Source organism: Coccinella septempunctata, chromosome 1, assembly GCF_907165205.1.
Source record: "Coccinella septempunctata chromosome 1, icCocSept1.1, whole genome shotgun sequence".
NCBI classification, from domain to species: domain Eukaryota; kingdom Metazoa; phylum Arthropoda; class Insecta; order Coleoptera; family Coccinellidae; genus Coccinella; species Coccinella septempunctata.
The window spans coordinates 13,877,172-13,901,899 of record NC_058189.1 but is presented as its reverse complement, the minus strand read 5'-3'; the positions used below and the strand labels follow the sequence as shown (position 1 = coordinate 13,901,899).

The 24,728-nt window shown below is 36.4% G+C and overlaps 1 protein-coding gene across 2 annotated transcripts in view; it reads left to right on the top strand.

Moving 5' to 3' along the window:
• LOC123309630 (SNF-related serine/threonine-protein kinase) overlaps positions 1–24,728 on the top strand; it is a 111,076-nt gene that overhangs the window by 76,829 nt on the left and 9,519 nt on the right. For both annotated transcript variants that reach the window (XM_044892837.1, XM_044892831.1), the window contains 3 exons: positions 838–1,080; positions 11,409–11,808; positions 23,428–23,569. In XM_044892837.1, coding sequence (XP_044748772.1) covers positions 844–1,080; positions 11,409–11,808; positions 23,428–23,569 — 779 coding nt within the window. In that variant the 5' untranslated portion in view covers positions 838–843. The remainder of the gene's footprint in view (positions 1–837; positions 1,081–11,408; positions 11,809–23,427; positions 23,570–24,728) is intronic.

Here is a 24,728-nt window from a genome sequence, read left to right as displayed (position 1 = left end):
TTCTATGTTTCTATTGTTGAGGAAGTTCTTGAAGTTGCTCAACGTATTATATAAAATTCGGATGGTGAAATTTCAACTGAAGTTTAATTTCTTTTGTGTTCAGGAAAACAACTATTTTATCGTCCTTATTTTACCCTAGCTTAAACCAAATGACCTGATGTCCGTGTTGAAACACACCGTAAAATGGAGCGATCGCATTAATGCTAAATGCTACTATCTTTGTTCTATCTTTCGCGTTGAGCGGGGTTTAAGCTATATAACTTTGCCTGCTAGATGGCGCTGGAGTATTTTTTACCAATACTCCCTGTTCCCTTTTAGCATTCAAACCTCTATCGGGAATCGTCAAAAAACGGCTACATTGATTATAAAGAACAATCTCGTGCTAATGCCATTTTGTCATTTCATAAGTAACCTGAGTGTATCTTGAAATATACTGCCCCACAGAAGTTAAAAAAGAATTTTTTCACCAATTTTTCATATATGAGAAATCTAAATGTTTACTCAGAAGCTTCACAGTTTCAAGTGGAGATTTCTTTTTAGTATTTGTAATTTTATATATCAACCACAGCCAGACAACGATTTTGTATACTTTCGATCGGATTGTTGAAGATAATCAATTTCTCTCCAGAGTCACGGTAAAAGCAGTCTGAGTTCTTGAAGAATTTGATTGATAAGAACCAAAAGCTGTTTCAATCGAAACCAAAACACCAGAAGAGTCATATAGCGCATACTATGTTTTTCTCTGTGTGATCTTATCGAAAACTACATAATTTTATTCTAAAATCAATATTTTTTCTACATTATTTGATCAATTCTTATAATCTCTTTTTTTTTCAGTTAGGCATGCACCATCGGAGCCTGCGCATAGGCGGCGTGGGAACCCTTGACGCTGGAGGGCTCCGCACTAGACCATATGATGGCAAGATTGCTGGGCTCTACGATCTCGAAGAGACTCTTGGTAGTGGCCATTTCGCCGTCGTCAAGTTGGCTCGACATGTCTTCACCGGAGAGAAGGTTGCTGTCAAGGTTATAGATAAGAGTAAATTGGACGAAATTTCCAAGGCCCACTTGTTTCAAGAGGTTTGCATATTTTCATTCATAAAGACACGTTCAATAGTTGCATGCTACCGTTCAAGGTCGCTTATGCCCGGTTTCTGAACTCCAACTATATCTATTCGATAAACTTAAAGGACCGATAACTGGTAATTTCAGTGCCTGAGGCCCTCTTGCTAAGAAATACTCTAAAAAACCTTGGATTACGTTATATAACCCGTCGACGATGACGTATGTATATGACGTCCTTGTTTACAGGTAGCCTCAATTCAGTAAACACTATACTAGTGTTAGAAGATTTTAATTGTGATGCTTAGGATTAGTGGAAAGATACTGGATGAATTAATCTCTAGAAATCTCCACCAGTTGGTGATTGACAGTTGTCAAAACATAGAAAAGAATATTTCGGACTATAATAATAATGATGGTTATGAATGAGCTCAGAAACCGGGCATTAAACTTCATATGCAGAGGAGTCTTTGGCTCGCACAAATATTTTAACAGTAGATTATTGAGTTCAAAAGAAACACTTTTTTCCCATACCAATTTTTCCTATTCGGCCGTGATAAAAAGATATAGCCATTTAAAGTTTTCATAATGATCCGTGCCACACCTGGAAAAACAAAATTACCTTTAAAATAACTAGCTACCTCCGTGACACTACACATCTGTGAATCTTTTAAAAAGAGTTGCATATTTTTTATTTTTGAATATCAAATAACTCGAAAACGGCGCATTATACGGGTCGCATACTTTTATTTCACAAAACGTTAAAATATTCATTATATAGCTTCCAAATTAGTTTCAACAGTTTGCTTCTTTGAATTTTTGGTATTTTTATGGTACGTGATGGTCATAATAAGAAAACTGGAAGACGCGAATGAGATCTTGTGTTCGAAAAAGATTCAACAAATAAATGAAAAACCATATTGCGAAATTCATTTAATTGATGAAGCCGTTTGTGCGATAGAACTAAATGGTTTTTCAACAGCCTGTATCTTTTAAACCGCGCCGAATCGGAAAAAATGGTATAGGAAAAAAGTGTTTCTTTCGACCTCAAGAATCAACTGTTCAAATATTTGTACTAGTCAAAGACTCACCCTGTCTGGATTCTGTTACTATAACCTATCGTTAACATGGATTGGTTTGTATTACCAAGGTATTATTTGTGGTCTATTCGAAAATGGATTGGTTCTAACATACTCAAATACAATTAATCCACACTAAAGTAGGTATCGTCAAACGGGGTGAAGTGGATATAGCGGGGTGAAATGGATCAACCTTGTTTTCCCGCATATTTTATCGCGTAACTGATAGACCACATTGCAGCGAAAAAACACGTGTCTACTGTCACCTCCTAAGATTGCTAACTCGTGCCTTGGATACAATTCTAGATGGTTAGTTTTCTCACAAAAAAAAATTTCGTACTCTCTCGAATAAACAGTTTTTCAATTGTTCAACTTCAATGATATATTTGGCAATAACTACGATAGTTATTCTCACCTAAACTTTTACAAGTTGCGTATAAACTAGTTGGAATGATATTCCCAATTTTGAAATCAAATGTACCACCACAGTTATTTAGGAAAAAAATATTTGTTACATCACGCAAAAGTGAGGGGTGAGTCGATCACCAATGATTTAGTTATGTTCGACGATGTTGCGTATAGGCCCATGTCGCAAAAATACTCTTTTAGTATATCCAGGGGATATTAGCTCTTGTGAAAAGGCACCAAATAATTCGAAAAATCCACCTGAAGCAAGTTACACACAAGTGGCCGGCACACCTTTATTCTGGAAGCCAAAGAAAAGAGAATTGAATTTCTCTACCTATATGAAGAGTGACTAGAGTATAGAGTACATTTATATACCTTCATTCAGTGGCGCAGCCAAGATTTTGTTTGGGGGTTCCTTTATACCGAACGATCGTTCAATGTTCGTACTAGAAAAAAAATTGAATTGTTGGTTTTTTTGGGGGGAAATGCCCACTTCCCTAGCTGCGCCAGTGCCTTCATTCAAAAGACTGTTTTTATGTTCGTTAGAAATTTAGTTTCTACTTTTATTGTATTTTGTTTTGAAACAAAACATGTTTAGTTTTACACAGAAAGAATAAAGTTTTTCTTATTTTTTCAATGGTTCTAGTTCTGATTTAACTGCACCTGTTGGTCTTAGGATTCAAAATAGATTTTTTTTTTCATTTCATCTGATCCACTTCCACCCTCGTATAGTTAAAGTGAATATGCATTGATTTTTAAAATGTGATCCACTCCACCCCAAAGTACGAGGTGAAGGGGATCGCACTTCAACCAGAAAAACTTCAAAAACTGTGCAGCCAAAAATTTGGGTAAATAGGCCAAGCTATAGCAAAAGGATCTTAGAATCTATATTATAAACGCCAGCCCGCTTGCACTGATACTTTGAATCTTATTACTGAAAAACCTCGATTTTTGATCCACTTCACCCCGTTTGACGGTACTCGAGCTGTTTTCATTCATTAAATTGAAAATAACCTGTTATACTATTGGCGAAAAACTTTCGAAATTCAGGAGTAGGTACGACTTATTTATTAATGTGATGAAGTCCGTATCCAAAATTGAATTTTATCAGAATTACAAGACGAAGTCACTATAGTGGATTTAGAATTTACAACAATATTATAACTACTGACACTATTTTAATGTTTTCCGTTTATTGAATTATCTGTAGAGGAATGATATTTTCAGCGTGACTCCTCGATCTGCAATCAATACGAAAAAAAGCTAAAAATCGGGAAAAGATGTGTTGTATCATGGAATTACTGCACAAAATTTCAACTTATGGGCTGTAACCAACTTAAATTCGATTTTTCATAGCTAACCGAGATGTCAATCATTCTTGAAAGGACTATACATAGAATATAGAGCACGAAAGGCGAGAATCGAGTTATATAATACATAGAATATTGAAATCTAAACAATATTTTACAGCAGGAGTTGTCAACTATGTTATCAGTTTTCTTTGCAAAAATAATTATTATGGTACAACTATTATATAAATTGCTTCTGCTCTTCTAAGACATGAAGTGATCAAACAAAAACAATCAATGTTTTTGGAGGGTTATCTAATACTTAACTCTTCGAAAGGGAATAATTGATGAATCAAATATCTGACATAAAAATCAAAATTACAAAAATCAATCAACATTTAATCAACACGAAAGAGGCATTAATCACTCACACAAAATGTATGGTCATTGACCTCAAAGTACATAAAGAAAATATTCCAATTTTGATATAAGATGTCTTATATCAATAACAAGAATTCAATAGTATTCATTTTAATTTTTCACATGGGTACATGTATCATTCTAGTAAACAGAAGCGTATTTTCACTAATAAAAGACTAACGTCAAGCACTCACCATCCACCTGGTCATACACAGAAACATCAAAAACCTCATAAGGGAAGACCGAATACTTTGAAAAACATACAGGATTAATAAAATTTATTGAGGGGTGGTTAGCTAAGAATAAACTCGTTATAAAAGAAAGTGAAACAACGATAGTGTTGCTCTCTTCAGATAGAAAGTGAAAAGAAAAAATCAACCAGTCAGACACAAATGAGTATGTAATTGTTTTATATCAATTTACGAAATTTTTAGGTATTGCTCAAGTTTTAACATGGTCACACTATATTGAATGGCTCAGAAAGGAGTTGAGTTCAAATTAAAAGATCATTTTTGCAATAAAACTCCTTCAGAGAGTAGGTATACAGAAATGTTTTGTCCAGGTTCATTGGGAAATTGAAGTTCCATCCTGGAAGAACAGAACTAATTGTGTGAAATTTTCGACAAGGTTATAATAGAAAACAATAATTTGTAATCTGCATCCTGCAAATTAATTGAAATTGCACTAGTCCACTCCTGCCATTTATGTTTACATGTAGCAGGAAATTGTTAATGGCAAGGTCGTTCGTCGGCGGCAGTTTCGTAATGATTGTCAGCTGGTATCATTATCCTCATCGACGATATCTGTGTTTATTTTTCGTTCCTCGTGCGCGGTTAGTTAGACGCGCACGTGGTAGTTACCACGTGAATTTTGCTGTGATAATTACACTGGTCAACAACAATTCTTCTCCCACTATTGAGTTTTTCCTTGTTTTCATAAGGTATCCCTCCTCTCAACTACAAAATAATAATATGTTCTTATGTTCGGTTAGCGCCGGTTATCAATCTCAATGACTTCAGGGCAATAATTTTGCTCATTGCGAGAATTTATAGAACTTTTGCAATGACCTCAGTCGTAGGTAATGCAATACATTAAGAGGGGTCTACACCGTTTTAGTGGTCAGTTCAAAAGGAGAAAATGAATATGTTACGTCAGAAACCACTAATTTATATGGGTGTTTCGTCGAACAGAAAAAAAATTAAAATTTGTTTCATTGAAAAACAAATATTCATTCATGTTATTAACTTTCCGAGGTTCAATAATCTCTTCTATGAATTTCAACATGAAAAAATTTCTTGAAAAGATTCGCGATAGGCTACAATTCCTATCCTGGTGAAATTGAAAGAGGACGTTCGTTAAGAGCTGCCATCTTTTCGACGAAAGTGGAAACTATTGTAATATTCTACTTATCGTTCAAGTGTTCCGTCAACACACCACATTCTGGTAGTCTTTCCCCCTTTACTTTATGAGAATGGCTAGAAAGTCCCTTGGCATAAACTCCTCAAAACAAAATGTCACGCACCTGCATAAATTCCTCCGATCAGTTGTGTTACGTATGTGTAAAGTTCACAAGAGATAGCAAAAAGAAGTCGTTCAATCCGTAATAAAAGGAGTTGACTACCAGACAAAAATCTTCAAATGATTTAATTAGCTCTACATGTTTCGAGCTCTAATGAGCTCATCTTCAAGAGTTTAAATCAGTGAAGTTAAGCTAATATAAAACAAAACTCAACAAAAAACATTTCAAGCAGCTGTTCACGATATAAAAAAGGTAGAATGAAGGAGACATGTAATCTGTAATCAAAACCTTTTCAAAACTGCACTTCTGGACAAACAGAGCCGAAGATTTTGATCATTTTGTTGTCTATTTGTAGCCTATTTCATCTAATTTATCACGTGATGTCAAGCCTGCAGTAATTTCAATTGAATTCGATGGTTTGCAGGGTAGAACTGAAAATTGCAATTTCCTTCAAATTTCTGTGGGGTTATTAGTGACGCAATGATGGGTCTTTAAATGAGTTTTCGAAGTCTGATCTTCTCTTAATATTTTCTGTTTTATTCACGTCAATAGCTCTTTCCTGAAAGAAAGAACGGTTTCTCGAAGGGAGATATGCAATTTATAACATTAAGAACAATACCTATTTTTTGATCAAGCTACACGGATGTCCAACGTTATGATTGGTGTTTATGTAATTTATCTTGTCAGTTACAGTTTACTGGCATTTAGCAATTTTTTTTATTATGCGGTCAGAAGAAGTTGCGCAAGCAAATGCCCAAGTGGCGAGAATCGTAACACATTATCTTGATGAAATGAACATCCATCGATTAGACTGGCCTCCACGTACCCCCGATCTAAACCCAATTGAGCATGTGTGGGACATGTGAAAAACACGGGGCTCTATCTCTCGCCCTGAGGAACCCATTTCTAGGCAACACTGTGGGGTTACTCACTCTTCCGAGTTTGCGACCTACTAAACCTAACCTGCTTTTTTTTGGTTCCGGGCATTTGCCTATAAACCATTTATCCCTTGATCGGTTAATTTCTTCTTGCACATTGTCGTGCTAGGGTTTTCATGTTCGTCCATTTCGGATATCTCTTCTTAGTATAGTTTTAATAAGTTTCCGTTCTCATTTTAATCTCTCCTCAATTGATCTCGTGGTCTCCTTTTGTAAATTCTCATTCTTCCTCTGTCTTCCTCCGGATCGTAGTCCACTAGTCTCCTAAGTTCTTCGTTTGGATGTTCCTTCGCTGTTTCGAATAACTTTTCAGCTTTCCTCTTCATAAATTCGGTGATGGTTTCCCACTTCAAATCCCGATATATCTGTTTGTTCCTGACAAACCAAGGCGCATCTATGGCACATCATAGTAGCTTGTTTTCTGTTGCCTGAATTATTTGTATATGGCTCTTTGCCGCGAATCCCCAAGCTCCTGATCCATAAGTCAGTTTCGGTCTAGCAACGGCTTTGATCATTTTCAATTTTGTCTCATTTGACATGTGGCTCTTTCTACCTATCAGCGGGTAGAGCATATTCATCGCTGCCTTGGTTTTGTCAACGGCTTGTTTGATATGGCTTCTCCAAGTTAGATATTTCTTCTCCATCTACCTCTAGATTTGTTGTAGTTTCAGTCTCCTCTTCTGCAGTAATATCGCTTGGCTCTTTTGTCCGTTGAGCTTTATTTTCCATTCAATACACCAGTCATTTATTTCATCTATAGCTTCTTGTAATATTCCTTCTATGATTTCTGGCTTGCGATGTCGCATTGCGATGTCGCATTGCGATTCCCGTGTCGTCGGCATATTGTGTCAGCATAGTCCTTGGAGATTTTGGTATATCGTGAATATATATGTTATACAGTGACGGCCCAAGTACTGACCCTTGAGGTACCCCTGCTTCCATATATCTGGTTGTGGAGTTTTCTCCTACCACTTTCACGTAGAATCTTCTGTTCCTCAAATAATTCATAATCAACTTGCACAGTTTGATTGAATATCCAGCATATCTCATTTCGTAAATCAATCCTTCATGCCGTACTCTGTCGAATGCTCTGGCGACATCTAGTAGTACAAGACCAGTTGCTTGTTTATTTTGGAATCCTACTGTTATGTTCAAAGAACCCTCAAATCGGTGTCCCATTTATATCTACTGTGCAAATGCTTTTTTATTCTAATGTCAAGAGAACGCCCAGTTGTACTACATTACTCCTCTCACTTTTATTTTAGCACTCGGCTGGCCATGGAAATTTGACACATTTCAGTCTGTATAGTACGAAAATGTGGGGTTATAACGCTTGTCAAAACATTTTTTGCTTTTAAATCAGCGCTATGTTGTCCGTTCTAGGTAAAAGTCTCAGTAATAACGTATTTTATCACAATGTCGAATCACTTCGGAAAAGATTAAGTCGTAAGTTGTATTTAAAATTCAAGAGCTCAGTTTTTAAATATACCTACTTATTTTTGCTAAGAAAGAAAATTGAATTATAGACACATAATATGCAATATGCTCGAGGAGAGATGATGTTGTTTTCTTCTTTGGTTCTTTAGCTAAAGGTTGAAGACGTAACGTCTTCAACAACAACTTCAACATCAGTTGTAGATTTCAAAAAACTCAACCCGAAGATGAAATGCATGTGATGCAGTTGCAGTGGTAGGGAATGGGTATTTGTCGAAGTAATTAATAAGGATGTTACATTCTCCAACAAAAAAATTCACATTTTTTTTTTAATATTTTTAATATGTACTTTGATATAATAATAATAGTTTTATATTTATTGATCCCTTAAGACATTTACTATGTATAGGACAAGTCAAATAAAAAATAGAAAAATTAATTTCCTGGAACTTATTCTACGATGACATTAATCGAAAATCCTGTAGTAACTTTTCGCATTCGTTCTCCCTAAAATAAAATTCTCAAATGCCACCACTTTTTTGGGTCTCCCATCAAAAGGAATTTCTTGGTCATCCTCTTCATTCCCAATTTTTCTGATTGTGGAAATATTCAGCTAAAATATAAGTCGTTCAGATTTAGAAGAATCATTATATAAATCCACCTGCATTGAATATGTTCGCTTCCGTCTGATTATATTATAGATATCAGAATATCAGAGTTACCTATACTATTTGAATGAGAGGTCCTGAATTCTAAATAGCACTTTCTGAAACCCTGTCTTCCCTCTTTTTCAATCACTTCCGTCATTTTTGGAATATTAATCGATATCAGTTGTGGCAACGTCGTTATGACATCAACGACATGTCACGAGTGCCAACCTTACTCCGTTCCATTTACAAAAACTTGAGAAAATTATTTCATGGCCAACCGAGTGCTAAAATGAAAGTGAATGGTGTATACCTGGATGGATGTCCGCACTGGTTATGAATAAACGCGCAAAAGTTGCGGACTTCATGTCAGTACTTTCCTAGTTTTATTTTTCAACGTTTTTATGACTCGAACCTTTCCAATAAATTCCAACACAGATTTGAATTCTAATAATATAATCTATAATATAATCCTTCGGGAATCTATTTCGTTTGCGATATCCGTTTCAATTCGTGATTGGAATTTCCGGAATTATTTCGCCAACTTCTATTTTCCAAATCGTAATCCGCACGAGTTTCCGAGATTAAACGTTTCAAACCAGTAATCCAGTGGGATTGATTTCGATTTCCCTGATGTTTCTTGACCTCAATATCAGCTTTGTAATCAACTGAAGTAATCCCTCGACCGCGATATGCCACAGTATTCTTCGGATATTAAATTCAAAATTACCTTTTAATCCTGAAAATGGATACCACACGAATTAATTCCTGTGCCGCACTCAGAAAGCTACTACGCGTATATTTCAGTTGTAATCAGAGCAATTTTATAAGTTTCATAGTTGTAGAAATTTATGTCCAATTTATAAATTTCAGGATGGTTTTAGAGCTATACATGCACTTTCCGAATCTTTTTTGAATTGGGTTGTCAATTTTAGGTCAATCTGACATATTGAATCTAATTTTATTATTTCACGTTTTTCTGCTTTTGTTTTCTCTTTATTTCAGATAAAAGTTTCTGGTATCTTGGAGAAGACTTTCGGATTTTCCTTTTTGTTGGAGAAAGAATCAATTTTTGCAATGCGAGATGCCCTTCAATATGGAATATTTCAGCTTATTTCGTGAACAATTACAATCCACTACACTCACGGGGAGAAAGGGTTTTTTTACTAAGGTTTTTCCCTAAGCTCTTGTATCATACACCAATTTGTATGGTACCCCGTTACGCTAACCTCTGCTAAAACTGTATCTCATACACATGCTACAATTATTGTTTGCTGTTCAAGATTGTAATGCTCTATATCAAAAGAATATACATATATATGTTACGGTTAATGTGTATAATTCGTTATTCTATACTTCTATACACTACCTTATATACGAGGATATATTGAAAAATACTTAGCCTACTATAGAACCAAACAAAATTTCAATGTCAAAATATTTTATTACTCTACGTATTCTTCTCTTTTGGATACATTTATTACAGCGAACCTCATGATTACTCCATGGCAATCCCAAAAAACTGAAGCAAGAATTTTTCCAGCAGATTTTTGGACACTGAAACTTTTTAGGTCTTGGAGAACCACAGTGCCGCCATTCCATCGATTGTTGCTTTGTTTCTGGATCGTAGAAATGTACCCACGTCTCATCCATAGTAACAATTCGGTTTAAGAAGACTACCTCGTTTTCAAATCGAGCACAGATCGAATGCGATGCTTCTACACTTGCACGCTTTTTGTCAACATTCAAACATTTGGGGATCCATTTTGCAGCAATTTTTCTCATGTCCAAATTGACGTGAACTACATATATGATGAACGCGTTCGTATAAAATATTCAGTGCTTCAGATATCCATCCGTTTTAGCCCAATTCGACGGTCTGATAAAATCATTTCATGAACTGCATCGATATTTTCGGGGACTGACACAGAAACTGGCCTCCCGATGGGTCATCATCTTCAATGGAAAATTTACCTCTTTTGAAGCTTGCAGTCCAATTTTTCACGGTCGCATACGAAGGACATTGATCGCCAAGGGTATTAAGCATATCTTCGTAAATCTGCTTACCTCTTAACCCTTCTAAATACAGGTACTTGATGATGGCTCACTCCAGTTTTTCGATTTTCACAATTTCGTTGGACATCTTCTTTCTTTTAATTTATTGCGTAACTCTGGCTAAGTGAATTATGAACAGAGAGGTCGAATCAAAACGAAACAGATCCATTGTTAACAATCGAAAATGATATTATGAAGTTCACAGATAGCTGCATGCATCATGCATAAAGAAAGTAGAACCGAAGATGTTTCTTAAGGCCTTATCAGTTAGCCTTTTGAGGCTTGGGGGTCGAGCCCTCGTGCCTTTGGGTGTTCGAATGATTGTTAACACACTTTTCTGGTATTTTGGACTCTGTCAATTCCACCCACAAACTATGGTATGATTCACACTAAACTATTTAAATTATAGTGGGGGTCTAGTGAGATTTCTTTTGAACGAGCTCACAATAGTCTTTGAAATGTTGACGTAGTTCGTGAAAATTGCTTTTCCAATTTCAATTGCCATCCTGTATTACCTTTCTTATAATACTATATTTTAAATATTGTTTTTATTTCAGGTGCGCTGTATGAAATTGGTCCAACATCCCAATGTAGTACGCCTGTACGAAGTAATCGACACCGCCACGAAGCTCTACCTGATACTTGAGCTTGGTGATGGTGGCGACCTCTACGACTACATAATGCGTCACGACACGGGCCTCTCTGAGCAACTGGCCAAAGAGTACTTTAGGCAGATTGTCAGAGCAATATCCTACTGCCATCAGCTCCATGTGGTGCACAGAGATCTGAAACCTGAGAATGTAGTCTTCTTCGAAAAACTGGGCGTGGTGAAATTGACCGATTTCGGTTTCAGCAACAAGTTTTGTCCAGGACAAAAGTTGGAGACCTCCTGCGGTAGTTTGGCGTATTCGGCTCCTGAAATATTGCTGGGAGATTCGTATGATGCACCAGCAGTTGGTAAGTTTCACTCAATTAATTGACAGTTCCAACGCCGAGTATACCTATAATACAGGGTGACTGATGACGTAAGTGACAACGGCTTTCGTTTCCTAGATATGGGGTGATTTATGAAAAAATCTATAAACACCTATATCTGCTTTAATATGGTAAAATGTTGGCTGATATTTCACAAGCTTGTTCGTATAAGCATTCACCGTCAGCCCAAAAAAAATAGAAAAAATTGCAGGCCCGTAATTCAGACCTGTTGTTTGCATTAAATAAATTCATATGTTGGATTAAACAATGTTTTTTTTCAAGACTAACCCCCTCAGAAACTCAGAACCCTCAGAAGAGGTGTCCATATAAAGTTTACATCATTTTGATGAAGAGTAAATTTTGTTGGAAACATACCAGGCGGATTATTGTTCCACTTTTTTCAGTTTAGTAGAATGAACAAGAGGTCTGGGACTAATTGAAGTAAGTCCAACTTATCTTAGGCACTTAGATGTGCAGGGCGTGATGAGAACAGCTCTGTTAGGGGACACAATAGACCTTGAGGGCGCCGTGAGATGTAACCCCTTCCTAAATATCAATTATCTTTGACTCGAATTTAGTGTTTTTGTTTTATCAGGAATTTTATTTTCATGATGGGAATATAAAAATATTGTAATATTCTGATTTCCACATATCATAAAAACAATAGAAAATGTGTGCCATTCAAACAAAAAACAGTTCTTTCATCAGTTTTTTTTTCGCTCTTCTCAAATTTCTATTTGAATTTATTTTATTTTATATACCGTTTGATATTTCCCACCTGACAAGTACATTGAAATCTTTGAATACGGGCCTGCCATTTTTTCTATTTTTTTTTTCTTGTGCTGACGGTGAATGCCTATAGGAACAAGATTGTGAAATATTAGCGAAAAATTTACCATATCAACGAAGATATGGGAGTTTATTGATTTAGCATTTTTTCATAAATCACCCTATATCTCCGAAACGAATACCCTTATGGGACATTTGAAACCTAAATTCTCATTCAGTTTTCACTTAGCCGTTGTCCCTTTGTAACGAGAGGGTATTTTTTAAACCTACCCCCTCATTTTAGAATAATTCTTTTAGTTTTCATTCTTAAATAGTTTTATTTTTGAATTAATTTTTAGAAAAAAAAATCTTTCTAAATTTCCAATTCAGGATTCCGACATCGTTCGGAATTGTAAACATTCCGCACCGTTTTTATTCCGTTTTCCTTATTTCCTTTCTGAAAAACGATGTCGCACCGTATAAAACATCCTGAATTGGAAGATAACCGCGTATTTTGTCCGCTAGCACAGATAAGTCGAAATTAAGACGTCTTCATCGACGCATATTTTACCGAATTTCGATTGTCGGGGCACATCTGATTTCCGCACCCCCTGTGGGTTTAAAATCAGATGTTCCCCCGCAGGTCACTTCACTTACGTTTAATTCGCCTGTTACGAGAACTTGCTGACGTACAATTGATTGCCTAGTGCCGTCCGCCGTCTTAAACTTGATTAGAAGATTTCTTTTTAGTTTTCAATATTCAGAATTCCAATTTTCTTTTTTTTTTTTCTTTTCTTATTCACCGTATTTGGGCGATTTCTTTCTGTTTTGCGAGTGTAAGTGGCCGAATAGAACCCAGAGGTAAGACGACACTCCGTTTTTTTTTATATTCACTGTTGGAACTTCAACTCTCATCTTCACCACTCCTATGCCACAGTCTGAGTTCCACCCCTACTGTCATTAAAGTACCCTGCTGGTGTGAATACCCGGGGGGTACCGAAGGCACGTTTTTTTTAAATCTCGTTCCCGTGTTCACCCCTACGGTTAGGGAAGCACTCTGCTGGTGTGGATACCCGGGGAGTGCCGAACGCGCCTAAAGGTGAGCCGTCATAATTCTGTGTCGTCATTTTTCATCCCCTAACCTGGCTGAAGTCCGATATCTGTCCGTTAAGTGTGCGTCTTAAGTTCTGGCTGGCGAACAAGTCCATAAACCCCCGTATAACGTTTTGAGATCTGATCCTGTTTCATTCCGTCCGTTTTGCCCTGTAAATTCACTGATCTCGAGTCTTTCACTGTACGAATGTTATAATAAGTGCCATTTGTGTTTCCTTGTACGAGACCACAAATATAATTCGTATGCGTTCATTTTGACTTTTACTGGTTGTCGCTAACACCCCAGACACCAAGGAACCTTGTCTTCGGCTAGTAGCTACCAGGTAGGTTTGCTATCTTCCCTTAAAGAATAGCTTGCGCTCGAGTGCACCGAGAAAAGGCGTTACACCTTACGTCAGCAGTCACCCTGTAGATGTGAATTTTTCATTGGTGAATTAGATCGTATATGTTCTTTTTCAAAGCACTTTTTTCCAGTCAGAAGATAACAGCTTCAAAACATGCTTTTCGAAAGCCTCAATCGATGAAAATATTTGGGTACAAAGTTGGGATAACTCATCAATTCAATTTTTGTTGTGTCCTAAATCTCAGCATCCCATCATAAAATGGCGGCTGAAAAGTTCGTAGGCTAGCTTTGAAAAATCGTTTTTTCATAGAAATCTATTTTGTTATTCAATATAGTTGCCTTCAAGGCAACTATAGGCGATACAACGATTATAGCGATCATACAATTTTTCGATACCATTTTTATAGTACGAGTTTTCTTTAGCTCCAAAATAGGCTTCAGTTTCGGCGATAACCTCTTCATCAGCGCAAAATTTCTGTCCAGCTAGCATTATCTTGAGGTCTGAAGAGGAAAGAGTCGCTTGGAGCCAGATCTGGAGAATAGGGTGGATGCGGAAGCAATTCGAAGCCCAATTCATGCAATTTTGCCATCGTTTTCATTGATTTGTGACAAGGTGTAAGGTCTTGGTGAAAAAGCACTTTCATTTTTCAAATGAGGCTCAGAATCATCAATTCCTTGTTGACTGCCATCGTCCTCGGTGCTCATTTCGCCTCGTTTAAATTCAGCAAACCACTTCTCAACGGTTGCTTTTCCTGGGGCAGAGTCCACATAATGTTCTTCAAGCCAAAACTTGCCTTCAACAGTATTTTTTTTTGTGAAAAATAAGTGCTTCATTAACACACCATATTCCTTTTTATCAATTTTTCAAACTAACAAAAGTTGCTTCGCTCAAAATGCTATAACTCACAAAATAATATTAGGACAGCTGTCAAATTTATTCACGTGTCTTTTGAAGGTCAGGACTAACTATTTGCTATAACTATTTGCATTCAAAGTAGCGCCATGAATGTGTCAGCCTAGGAACTATTCAGCCCATCCGTTCTGGTCCACTACATGATACCTAGACAGGCGGCAACCGCGGTCAGAATATCAATTAACTTGTAGTGATTCCTTAGAGGGAAGTGTGCACTATTCACCCATTCCATTCTATCTTATGAATACCAAGGAATGCAACTGGGGATATGGCAACCTTTGAACTCTATCAAATATATCTGACTTTGGCTTGAGCGCAGCAAACTCATCACGAACACCGAGGTTCAACATGAACTTCAAACGTGATACGATCGAGTTTATTATAGACATCAGTGAAAGCATTCTGAATTCCATTCATGGTTCAATTCATAGGGGATGAATATGCAACTATAATTGCATTTGAAACTTCCAACAGTATTGCGCCATCATTCACAACGTTTGTGACTCATTTATACATCCTGTCTGCTGTCTGGTCTGCTACCATCGCTTCCAAGTGATGACAACAAAAGGAAGATATATATGCAGCGGATAATTCTAAATTGTGGGTGAAGTGTTTCTTTGTATATATGGAACATTATAATCGATTAAAGTATTTCTCTTCGTTATTGTATATAGGGTGTTCGGTAGGTGACCGTACTCGACAGGGGGAACTTAAATCCGTCATACAAATGTTGGGCAAGTTTACTCATTACATGCACACATACAGCGTCATTTATGTTCCTACAAAGAAATTTGTATTCTCCAGAGCTTAGCTGATTTTCCATGTATTTATTCAAATGGTAGGGGGATTCCGGGATACTTGCTCAGGTAGGAGACTTGAACCACCTCGAATATTTCAATTCAAATTTCGCGCTACCGGTATCGTAAATAGTTTGCAACAAGGCACAACTAGTGCCGCCATCAGAATATTTCGGGAGTGAGAGGGTTGAACGTGATTTTGTTGTTAGGAAGTAAGAAATTGAATGAGTTTTATTTGTTACACTGTCTGAAAAGTTCAATAGGTGTATGGTGTTATTCAGTTTTATTGCTTTCATTGATTAATATTGTTTTACAAACGATGAGCCTTTTTAATAATAGTTGTAAAAGTTTCATGAAAATATCTGTTGAATAGACTAAAAGGGAGTGCGGTAGACTTGACCCATGCTATGTTCTGGATACATAATCAGTGGTCCAATTTTCCCGCACTGAGATTAAATAATAGTTTTCTTCAAAAAAAGAAAATTGAATTATAGAAATAAATATAAAAAAATATACAAAGGTTCAAAAAAGTAAAAAACATCTCGTAAATAGGTAAGTGAGAGTGACTCTAAAAAAGAAAATATGTATTTCATTCGCTGATACATCTTATGGTGAAAACCTTGACGTAGACAATTGTTGGTCATTAAAAGTTGTTTTCTTTCAATGTTTTTCTTGATAAACAAACTTATGGTCAAGTCTCTCTCGCTCCCTGTTCAACTCTCCCATGCATTAGGGAGACATGACCCAATTTTCGGTTCTTAAAAAAAAATGCTGTACTCAAAATGTTCATCCCACCAACACTCTACTATTAACTATGGTTCCCTATTTGGGCATGATATCTTCACGCAAAAAAATTACTCAAGTGGCTTCAGAGTGAAAAGAGGTTCAACTCTCCCGGACTCCCATACCTACCCTTGTTAACTGTTCTCAGATGAATTAAATTGAGTTTCAGCGGATCGACACTTTCACATCGAAACTTTTTTCATAAGGAGGAGAAACGAACTCCCTGCAAGTTTTAAGTATTGATCGTAATATCATATTGCTCTGTTTTGGTATAACAAGCTTCTACTAATCCAATATTTCCTGCTATTGGTCTGTACAGAAAGGTCCACTTGTTCAAGATATTGGGGACAAGATGGTTCCGGAGATCTTCCTAGCCAATCAGCGGTGCGGAAAGCGTCTATTGGTTTTCAAAAATGTAAAATACAATAGTCAGGTGTACATACTCGAGAATGTCAGATTTAAGTCACCTCACGGGGGGAAAGGTTTTTTTTACTGGAGTTTTTCCCTCAGCTCTGTTAAAACTGTATCTCATACACATAATATAATTACTGTTTGCTGTTAAAAATTGCGATGCTCTGTATAAGAAGAATGTAGGTTGTATTTGAAGGTGGGGCTTTTTTTTTAAAGAAGGTAGAACCTATACAAAACTATCAAAATGACAAATTTGAAAAAATTTATAATGATTACTGAAATAGATCCTAATATGACCTTAGACCATTTGTTAGCTGAATTATCGCAAAGCAATGGAAAAAACTTATCGATTCGACCACGTGGTTTCGTTTAGAGTATTGGCTCGTTCGATATTTACGTGGTAATGAAAATGGAAACTTAGGATTGCCGAATTATTGTCATTACTTTTCAGTAACTTACACGATTTTATGGAAGGGCTCATTTCGATACCAACTGACAGAAGAGACTTAGGACACAAGTGTAAATAATTGAATAATACTTCAAAATCTCACCAATAAAATTCACAATTCACAATGGGCATTTCAACAATCGTCGTAAAAATGGGATGAAATGAGGAACATCATAGCACTTATTCAACAGCACTTTCAAGAAACTGCCTCGATTTTCTACATTTTTTTTCACCCTAAATTGCTCGATACAACAATTAATATTCTCTCAAGTGACCTGATGCCTTTATGTTTATGTTTTGTTTCGTTTTTCCGAAGCCTTCCACAGTGCCGTACTCGAAATTCAATGAAATTTTGTCGAACTTCTAGGGGTTGTATATGAGGCATCTTGGATATTTCATATGAACAATTTTTGGTGAAACGACTTATTTTGATGAATTCTACCTTCCGTCAAAAAAAAAGCCTCACCTTTGAAAACACCCTGTATATACAGGGTACAGGGGTACAAATATTATAACAGTAGATTCTTGAGTTTAAAAGAAACACTTTTTTCTTATTCAAACCATAAAAAAATGTTGTCTCACAAACGGTCTAATCAAATGAAATGAATTTCGGAATATAGTTTTTCATTTATTTGTTAAATTTTTTCTAACACAAGATCACCCTCTTCCAGTTTTCTCATTATGACCATTATTACTTACCATTAAACTACCAAAAACTCAAAGAAACCAACTGTTGGAACAAAGTGGGTCGCAATCTAATGAATATTTGAACAGTTTTTAAAATAACAGAGTTCTTCATATTTTCTCGTATAATGCGACGTTTTCGTGTAATTTGATGTTCAAAAATAAAAAATATTTGTGATTTTCAGAAAATTAGGTACTTTTTGGCTGAATGCAACTCTGTTCAAAAGATCCACAGATGTCCAGTGTCATAGATTTAACTTGTTATTCTATGACCTGGACGTCTGGACCTGTGGAAGCCAAAATGTGAAAGATTACTACTTTTACAAAAGAATATAATATACATAAATATACTTCTACAGCTCTCGTAACTCTAGAATAATTGTTCATTTTAGCAAGATTATGTATCAAAACTTTTTGTTCCCAATTTAATGTAGATCATTTTTTATATGATACTATTCGCGATAAAAGGCATAGTGTTCGAGATATTCAAAAGAAAAAGTGTAAAGACTACTAAAATTCTGATTTCTACACACCTCCTCTCCTAAATTTGACGCTCAAAATGTTGGGACTTTTTTCGTTTTTACCAGAAAACATATGAACTGTGTAAAACAATTTGGAGTTGGATCGAAACTTCCACCTAGGATGTGGTGGTTAGAGCATTTTTTGGACAATTAATAATAATAATAATAATTTATTGATCCTGTAGACAACACAGTGTATAGGACAAATCATTGTATAAATTATTCAATTCTCATTAACAATTAGAGGATAATCCTGATAAAATTCTACAACGGAATAATAACATTTGGATAGCAGTATGTTCTTGACTTTTATTTTGAATGGTGTACACCGTACTAGAGATTTAAGTTTACGATGAAAGAAGGGTCGATAAAAAAACACAAATCAGAAGGACTGGGTGCATGACGAACGATTGTACATATATAAAGTTACGTAATAATCACCTTCCACATTTTTAGATAAAATAGTTAATACCAAAAAAAAACACTCCGTCTATCGATTAAGTCCACCTCAAATCAGAAATTATTATTTCTTGATTAACGGATATTTGAATAGGTGCCGTAGGCCAATTGTAAGACCGAGCAACGCATTACTGTCCCCAGGCGGTATTAATGTTACCCTAAACGTGAATCTTGGGAGGGAATACCGAGTAATCTCAATCAACTATGTTGGGGTCGTGTTATAATTACTTCGCTTCTCGCCGATAGGTCTAAACCAGTGGTGCCCAACCACTTCATCTTTGCGAACTTAAATCTGGAATTTGGGGAACTCCCGGGTATTCATTGCTGTATTCCGTTACTGGGAATGAATCTACAAGAAGACATAAAAAAAGACTTATAATTTCTTGGGGCTAATTGCGACTGTGTCCTCCTGTGACTGATAAGACCCAACCGCGAGCCCAACCGTGACCTACAGATCTCACACTCCGGGCATGGATAGTCACCAACCAGATCTGGCCGCCGCTGAATTCTTCTCGAGTCTCCATTATAACTGTGGAACATAGACCTCCACTGTGACCTGTCTAACGCTAGTTGTTCCCAGTTATAATTGGCATTAATTGATTTTAGGGATTGATGTATAGTGTATCCTTAAACCGCTTATAATGGCCTCCTGGTTTCCGGGCTCCCTCTGCCAATTCACCATACAGAGCTATTTTGGGGAGTCTTGTGTCTTGCATCCTCAGAATGTGGCCGCTCCATCTGAGTCGGGCTCTCGTTACTTGAGTCTCAATTGTTGTACAACTCGCGCGTTGCAAGACTTCTGCATTCGAAACTTTGTGGAACCATCTGATGTGCATTATCTGTTTTAGATGACATTGTTGCGTTTGTTCAAGCTGTTTAATATGTCGCCTGTAGGGCGTCCAACTTTCGCTTTCGTAAAGAAGCGTTGGGAGAACATCTGCTTTGTAAACAGCTGTCTTGGTCTTCAGATTGAGGTCGTGATTTTGAAATACTCTGACCTTTAGCTTCCAGAATGCCCGTGATGCCGAATTGATATGCCAGGCTGATATGTGTGTGATATATGGCTTTCTGGGGGACTTACCTGGATTTTGGTTTTGTCGATATTGAGTCTAAGGCCTAAAGCTTCGTATATATGTTTATAGGTGACCAGCATTATATGTAGATCCTCTGGGCTGCTAGCGATAAGTGCGCAGTCGTCTGCATATTGAAGTTCCGCGATAACCTTTGAACGGGTTTTTGCACTGAGGCGCTTCAGGTCAAATAGGCCTCCATCAATTCTGAATCTTATTCCAACACCTCTTACAGACATACTCATGTCAGCAATTATCGAGACAGCTATGGCGAAAATATTGAACAGTAAAGGCGCTAACACGCAGCCTTGTTTTATTACAGAGTTGGTTAAGAAATGGTCGGTTGTAGAGCCATTATGCTGTATTCTAGCGGTGTTATTGGGAACTCCCGGGTAAGAAAGCAATGGAAAAACATCAATTTTTAATCTTGTGCTATTATTAATAATTTTTAATCACTAGCTATTCCCAACGTTTGAATGTATTTATTTCACAAGATGGCAGTTCTTTTCTCCGGCAGAAAATACACGGAAATACGATTTTGTCAACGAAGAAGGGATGACGACGACGGTTTCAATCTTATTAGATATCATCAAGTCACACTTCTAAAGAAATGGCCTAAAATTTACAATATTATTGAATGCTAGCACACGCTAATAGGCTATAAGTAATCACTCAGCGCCACTATGCAGACAACAACGTTCGTTTTAACTGCATTAACCAATGCCGAAGAAAATCGACGTAGTGAAATCAAAGTTAACGTACATTTGTTCATTATTGTGGAATTAATGTATTACAGTATAAAGGCATAGTAATGATGATCAGAATAGATTCAGACTCGTCGATATAAATATCAATCCTTCCGTTGGTAGTTTTTTTTTTATACTACGGATAATTGAAACCTCCGCGTTGCGGTTTCTAGCTGGATTATGAAATACACATGTAATGAATTGTTTCTTCATCATTACCATTATACAGGATGTTCCAACTCAGACGAGCCACCCCGTATATTTCTTATCCCATAGTGATTGGAAAAATTTTCCGTCGAATGATTCTGTTTGGAGGACATCTTTTGACGTATGACTTATCTTTTGAGGCTTGAACGACCAACCCCCTAAGAAGGGGCGCTTCAACTCCCCAAAATTGAATAGGGAAGAGGGGTTGAGTGATACTCGAAAGGTCTTGGAAGCCTCTTTATAATGAGGAGGATCGTTTTGTAATTTTTTTGTTATTGACGCCTCAATCGCATTTGCCAACATTTCAAGATAAATTTCGCCATTTGAATTACCAGGAATAAACAGAGGTCCAATTAGGGGGTCTTCCAAAATATTCAAGGTGGCTCATTTGAGCTGAAATATTAGTTTTTGGAGGAAACGGTTCATCAAAGTTACGTTTTTCATGCACCGTTGTGAAGAGGCTTCCAAAACCTTTCAAATGAAGTATCACTCAACCCCTCTTCCCTATTCAATTTTGAGGGATTGAAGCGCCTCTAAGGGGGTTGCTTGTTCAAGCCTTAAATATACGTCAAAAGATTTCCCCCAAACGAAATCATTCAACATATTTCGGGAAATTTTTCTAATCACTATGGGATGAGAAATATACGGGGTGGCTCGTCTGAAATTCGAAGTGCATGACTTAAAAAGTGAGTTGAAAGCTGAGAAATGAAAATTTGGCCATTTCATAAAATAAAAATAATATCTGTGAAATGCGTGTTTTGTTTCGTTTACACTCCCGTACTTGTATTTTAATGAAATTTTATCGAACTTCTAGGGGTTGTAGCTCAGCCATCTTGAATATTTTTGGTGATTCCTCCCTTCTGTCAAAAAAAAAGCTTCACCATTGGAAACACCCTATACAGTGCGGACCAACGAAAATTGAACACGTCGATTTTCCGGCTCTAAAAGGAAAATGTGAGATATTACTCGATATTATCTTCAAAATTCCTATTTCAAAATCAATCAAGGCTCAACCCCGTCAAAGTTACGGAGATCAAAAAAGCGGAAAAGTTGTTCCTGCTTGAGTCAGTAATGGACGGGTGCATCGATTTTCCACATATTAAAGTCGGAAAATCGATGTGATAAGTTCTGGTTGGACCACCCTGTATATTAATAAAACTACATAATGTGCTAGCTATAAAAGTTTAGCCATATCAACGAGAGTACCCGTTTCAAGAAGGAATTGTTTCAGTTCCTATAATCACATCCGAACCATATGATAAAAGTTTTTACAAGCTGTCATATTTACGGAAATTGAAAAATGTTGTTCATGAGACAAAACCTGAAACAATTGCGGACATAAAAACTAGAATTAGAATCGAATGTACTAATATCACTTGCCAAACTATAAGTATGGTCCAAAAGGAATTTGTTGATCGTTTGGGATACTGTCAGGCACAAGGAGGGTTTCAGTTTGAATATTTAATTAAGTATAGTAAGTTTTTGTTTATTATTTAAGTAGGAAGTTATAACCCTAGAGATTGAAGTTGCTACTGTCAACTCTGTTAATATGACAGCTTGAGAAAACTAATAAAATTAGGAATTTTGACAAGCTGTCATGTCAACAAAGATGACACTAGTAACTTCAAACTCTAGGGCTATAATCTGGAGCGAGAGTCCTTCAAAATGAGATATCACTCGATCCCCTTCCCATTATCTATTATTATTAACTATTAAACTAGGGGTGACACTCACCCCAATTCAGGGGGTGAAGCTAGAGGCAAGGTAGTATGCCTAAAATGTGCCCCTCTTAAAAAGTTCCGACGTGTTCCAGCATTTTTTTTTCAATCCTAGTGCGAGAAAATGAATTTATTCCATACTTTATGTACACACCGTATAACCAGAGACAAACTCTGTTGTCTCTGGTATAACATTTAACTTCATTAAACCGGTCAGATATCCGGGACATGCCCGGACTATTGATGCGTCCGGATTATTGAAGAGATTTGAATTTATGAAATAAAACAACTTAAAAATGATCAAGATAAAGGTTTAGTAATCAGAACGAAAGACTTTTCAGCGAGTGAAACCCAATGCAGAAAAAGGAAAAGACTCCACCGTTGCACCTTGCCGTTTGGCTTTTTCCAACCGTCTGAAACTTGTTATTTTTAAAATTATTTTGTTTTACATATGAATATTTTCGAACCCGGATTTTAGAAGTGAAAATTTCAAAATGCCCGAATCATAGCAGTGTCCGCATTACTGGAGTGTCCTAAGCGACTCTCTGAACCATTGTCTTATCCATAAATTTTCCTCAGTTTGTATTAATAAATATTCAATAATTAATTCTTTGTTTCAGATATTTGGTCGTTGGGTGTCATTTTATACATGCTTGTGTGTGGCCAGGCTCCTTTTCAAGAAGCCAACGACTCGGAAACCTTAACCATGATCATGGATTGTAAATACAGTGTTCCCCCTCATGTTTCCCCGGAATGCAAAGAGTAAGTTATTAGACAAAATTTCATTTCCTTTTTCACCCAATTTCATAATCATTTTTCAAAAAAATAATAATATAATAATAAATATTTTGGTGAATTCGGAAATAATATTTGTTACTTTGTTGCTATGGAAGCACGTTTCATCACCAGTCGCAAAATACTATAATAGGTACAATTAAAAAGTAAAATTATTAACAGAGCAATTTCTACCATTAATACATGCTTCAAATATTATCCTATATCAAATTGTACCTATCAGTACAACACTAAATCTATTTTCAACCCTTCATGTTGTGCTCATTGTCTATGCTACGCCACAGCTAACTAGCCGCATTCTGTCAGTGAGCTTGACATTGCCGCCTTCCATATCATCACCCCTCCAATCGATTTGGAACTGAATTTCACCTCCTGTGTCCCATCTCCTTGGCCACAGCCCACAACCATTTGTCCCCTTCTATTTGTTTAGGCTGCAGAAATCCCGACAGTGCTTGCCAAAAACCAAAGAAAAACATAACAAGAAATGCTATGTTGAATTGTAATCTGCTAATTCTAATAAATAGTAACCCTAATATTTTGGAATCGACATCTTATCAGACATATCGAACATATTCGATGTATTTGAATTTAGGTATATTATGTTTCATCTGAATCTGAACCTCTGAATGTTTATTAGCTACATGTTTCCACAATCAGGAAGAATTTAAGTGAATAGGATGTCAAAGAGTTTCCTTCTATTAGAAGACCCAAAAAGATGATGACAGTTGAGGATTTTATTTTCAGAAAAGATCTGCAACGACTCGTTTGTAATAATAACTTACACACAATATCTTCAGTATAGAAGATATTGAAGATATAGTCTACTTAATAATTATTCAAAAGATATTTTCTCTAATGTGTTTAAAAGGATACTTACTTCCATACCAACGAAATATAATAAAAAATAAATATACTCCATTCAAGTTGCAGAGGTCTAAAAATATTTTGCGGAGAAAGTTCATTGTCCAAAACCCTAACGTGCAAATTTTCAGCACAGAATTGATACTAGTTTTCCATAGACGTCTAATAAGCCATCGGTGTAAATCACCCTGTATATTCGCATCTTCTTGGTTTATTTTTCTCACTTTTCATTCGTTCGGGCTACGAATATCATTCAATACCTCCA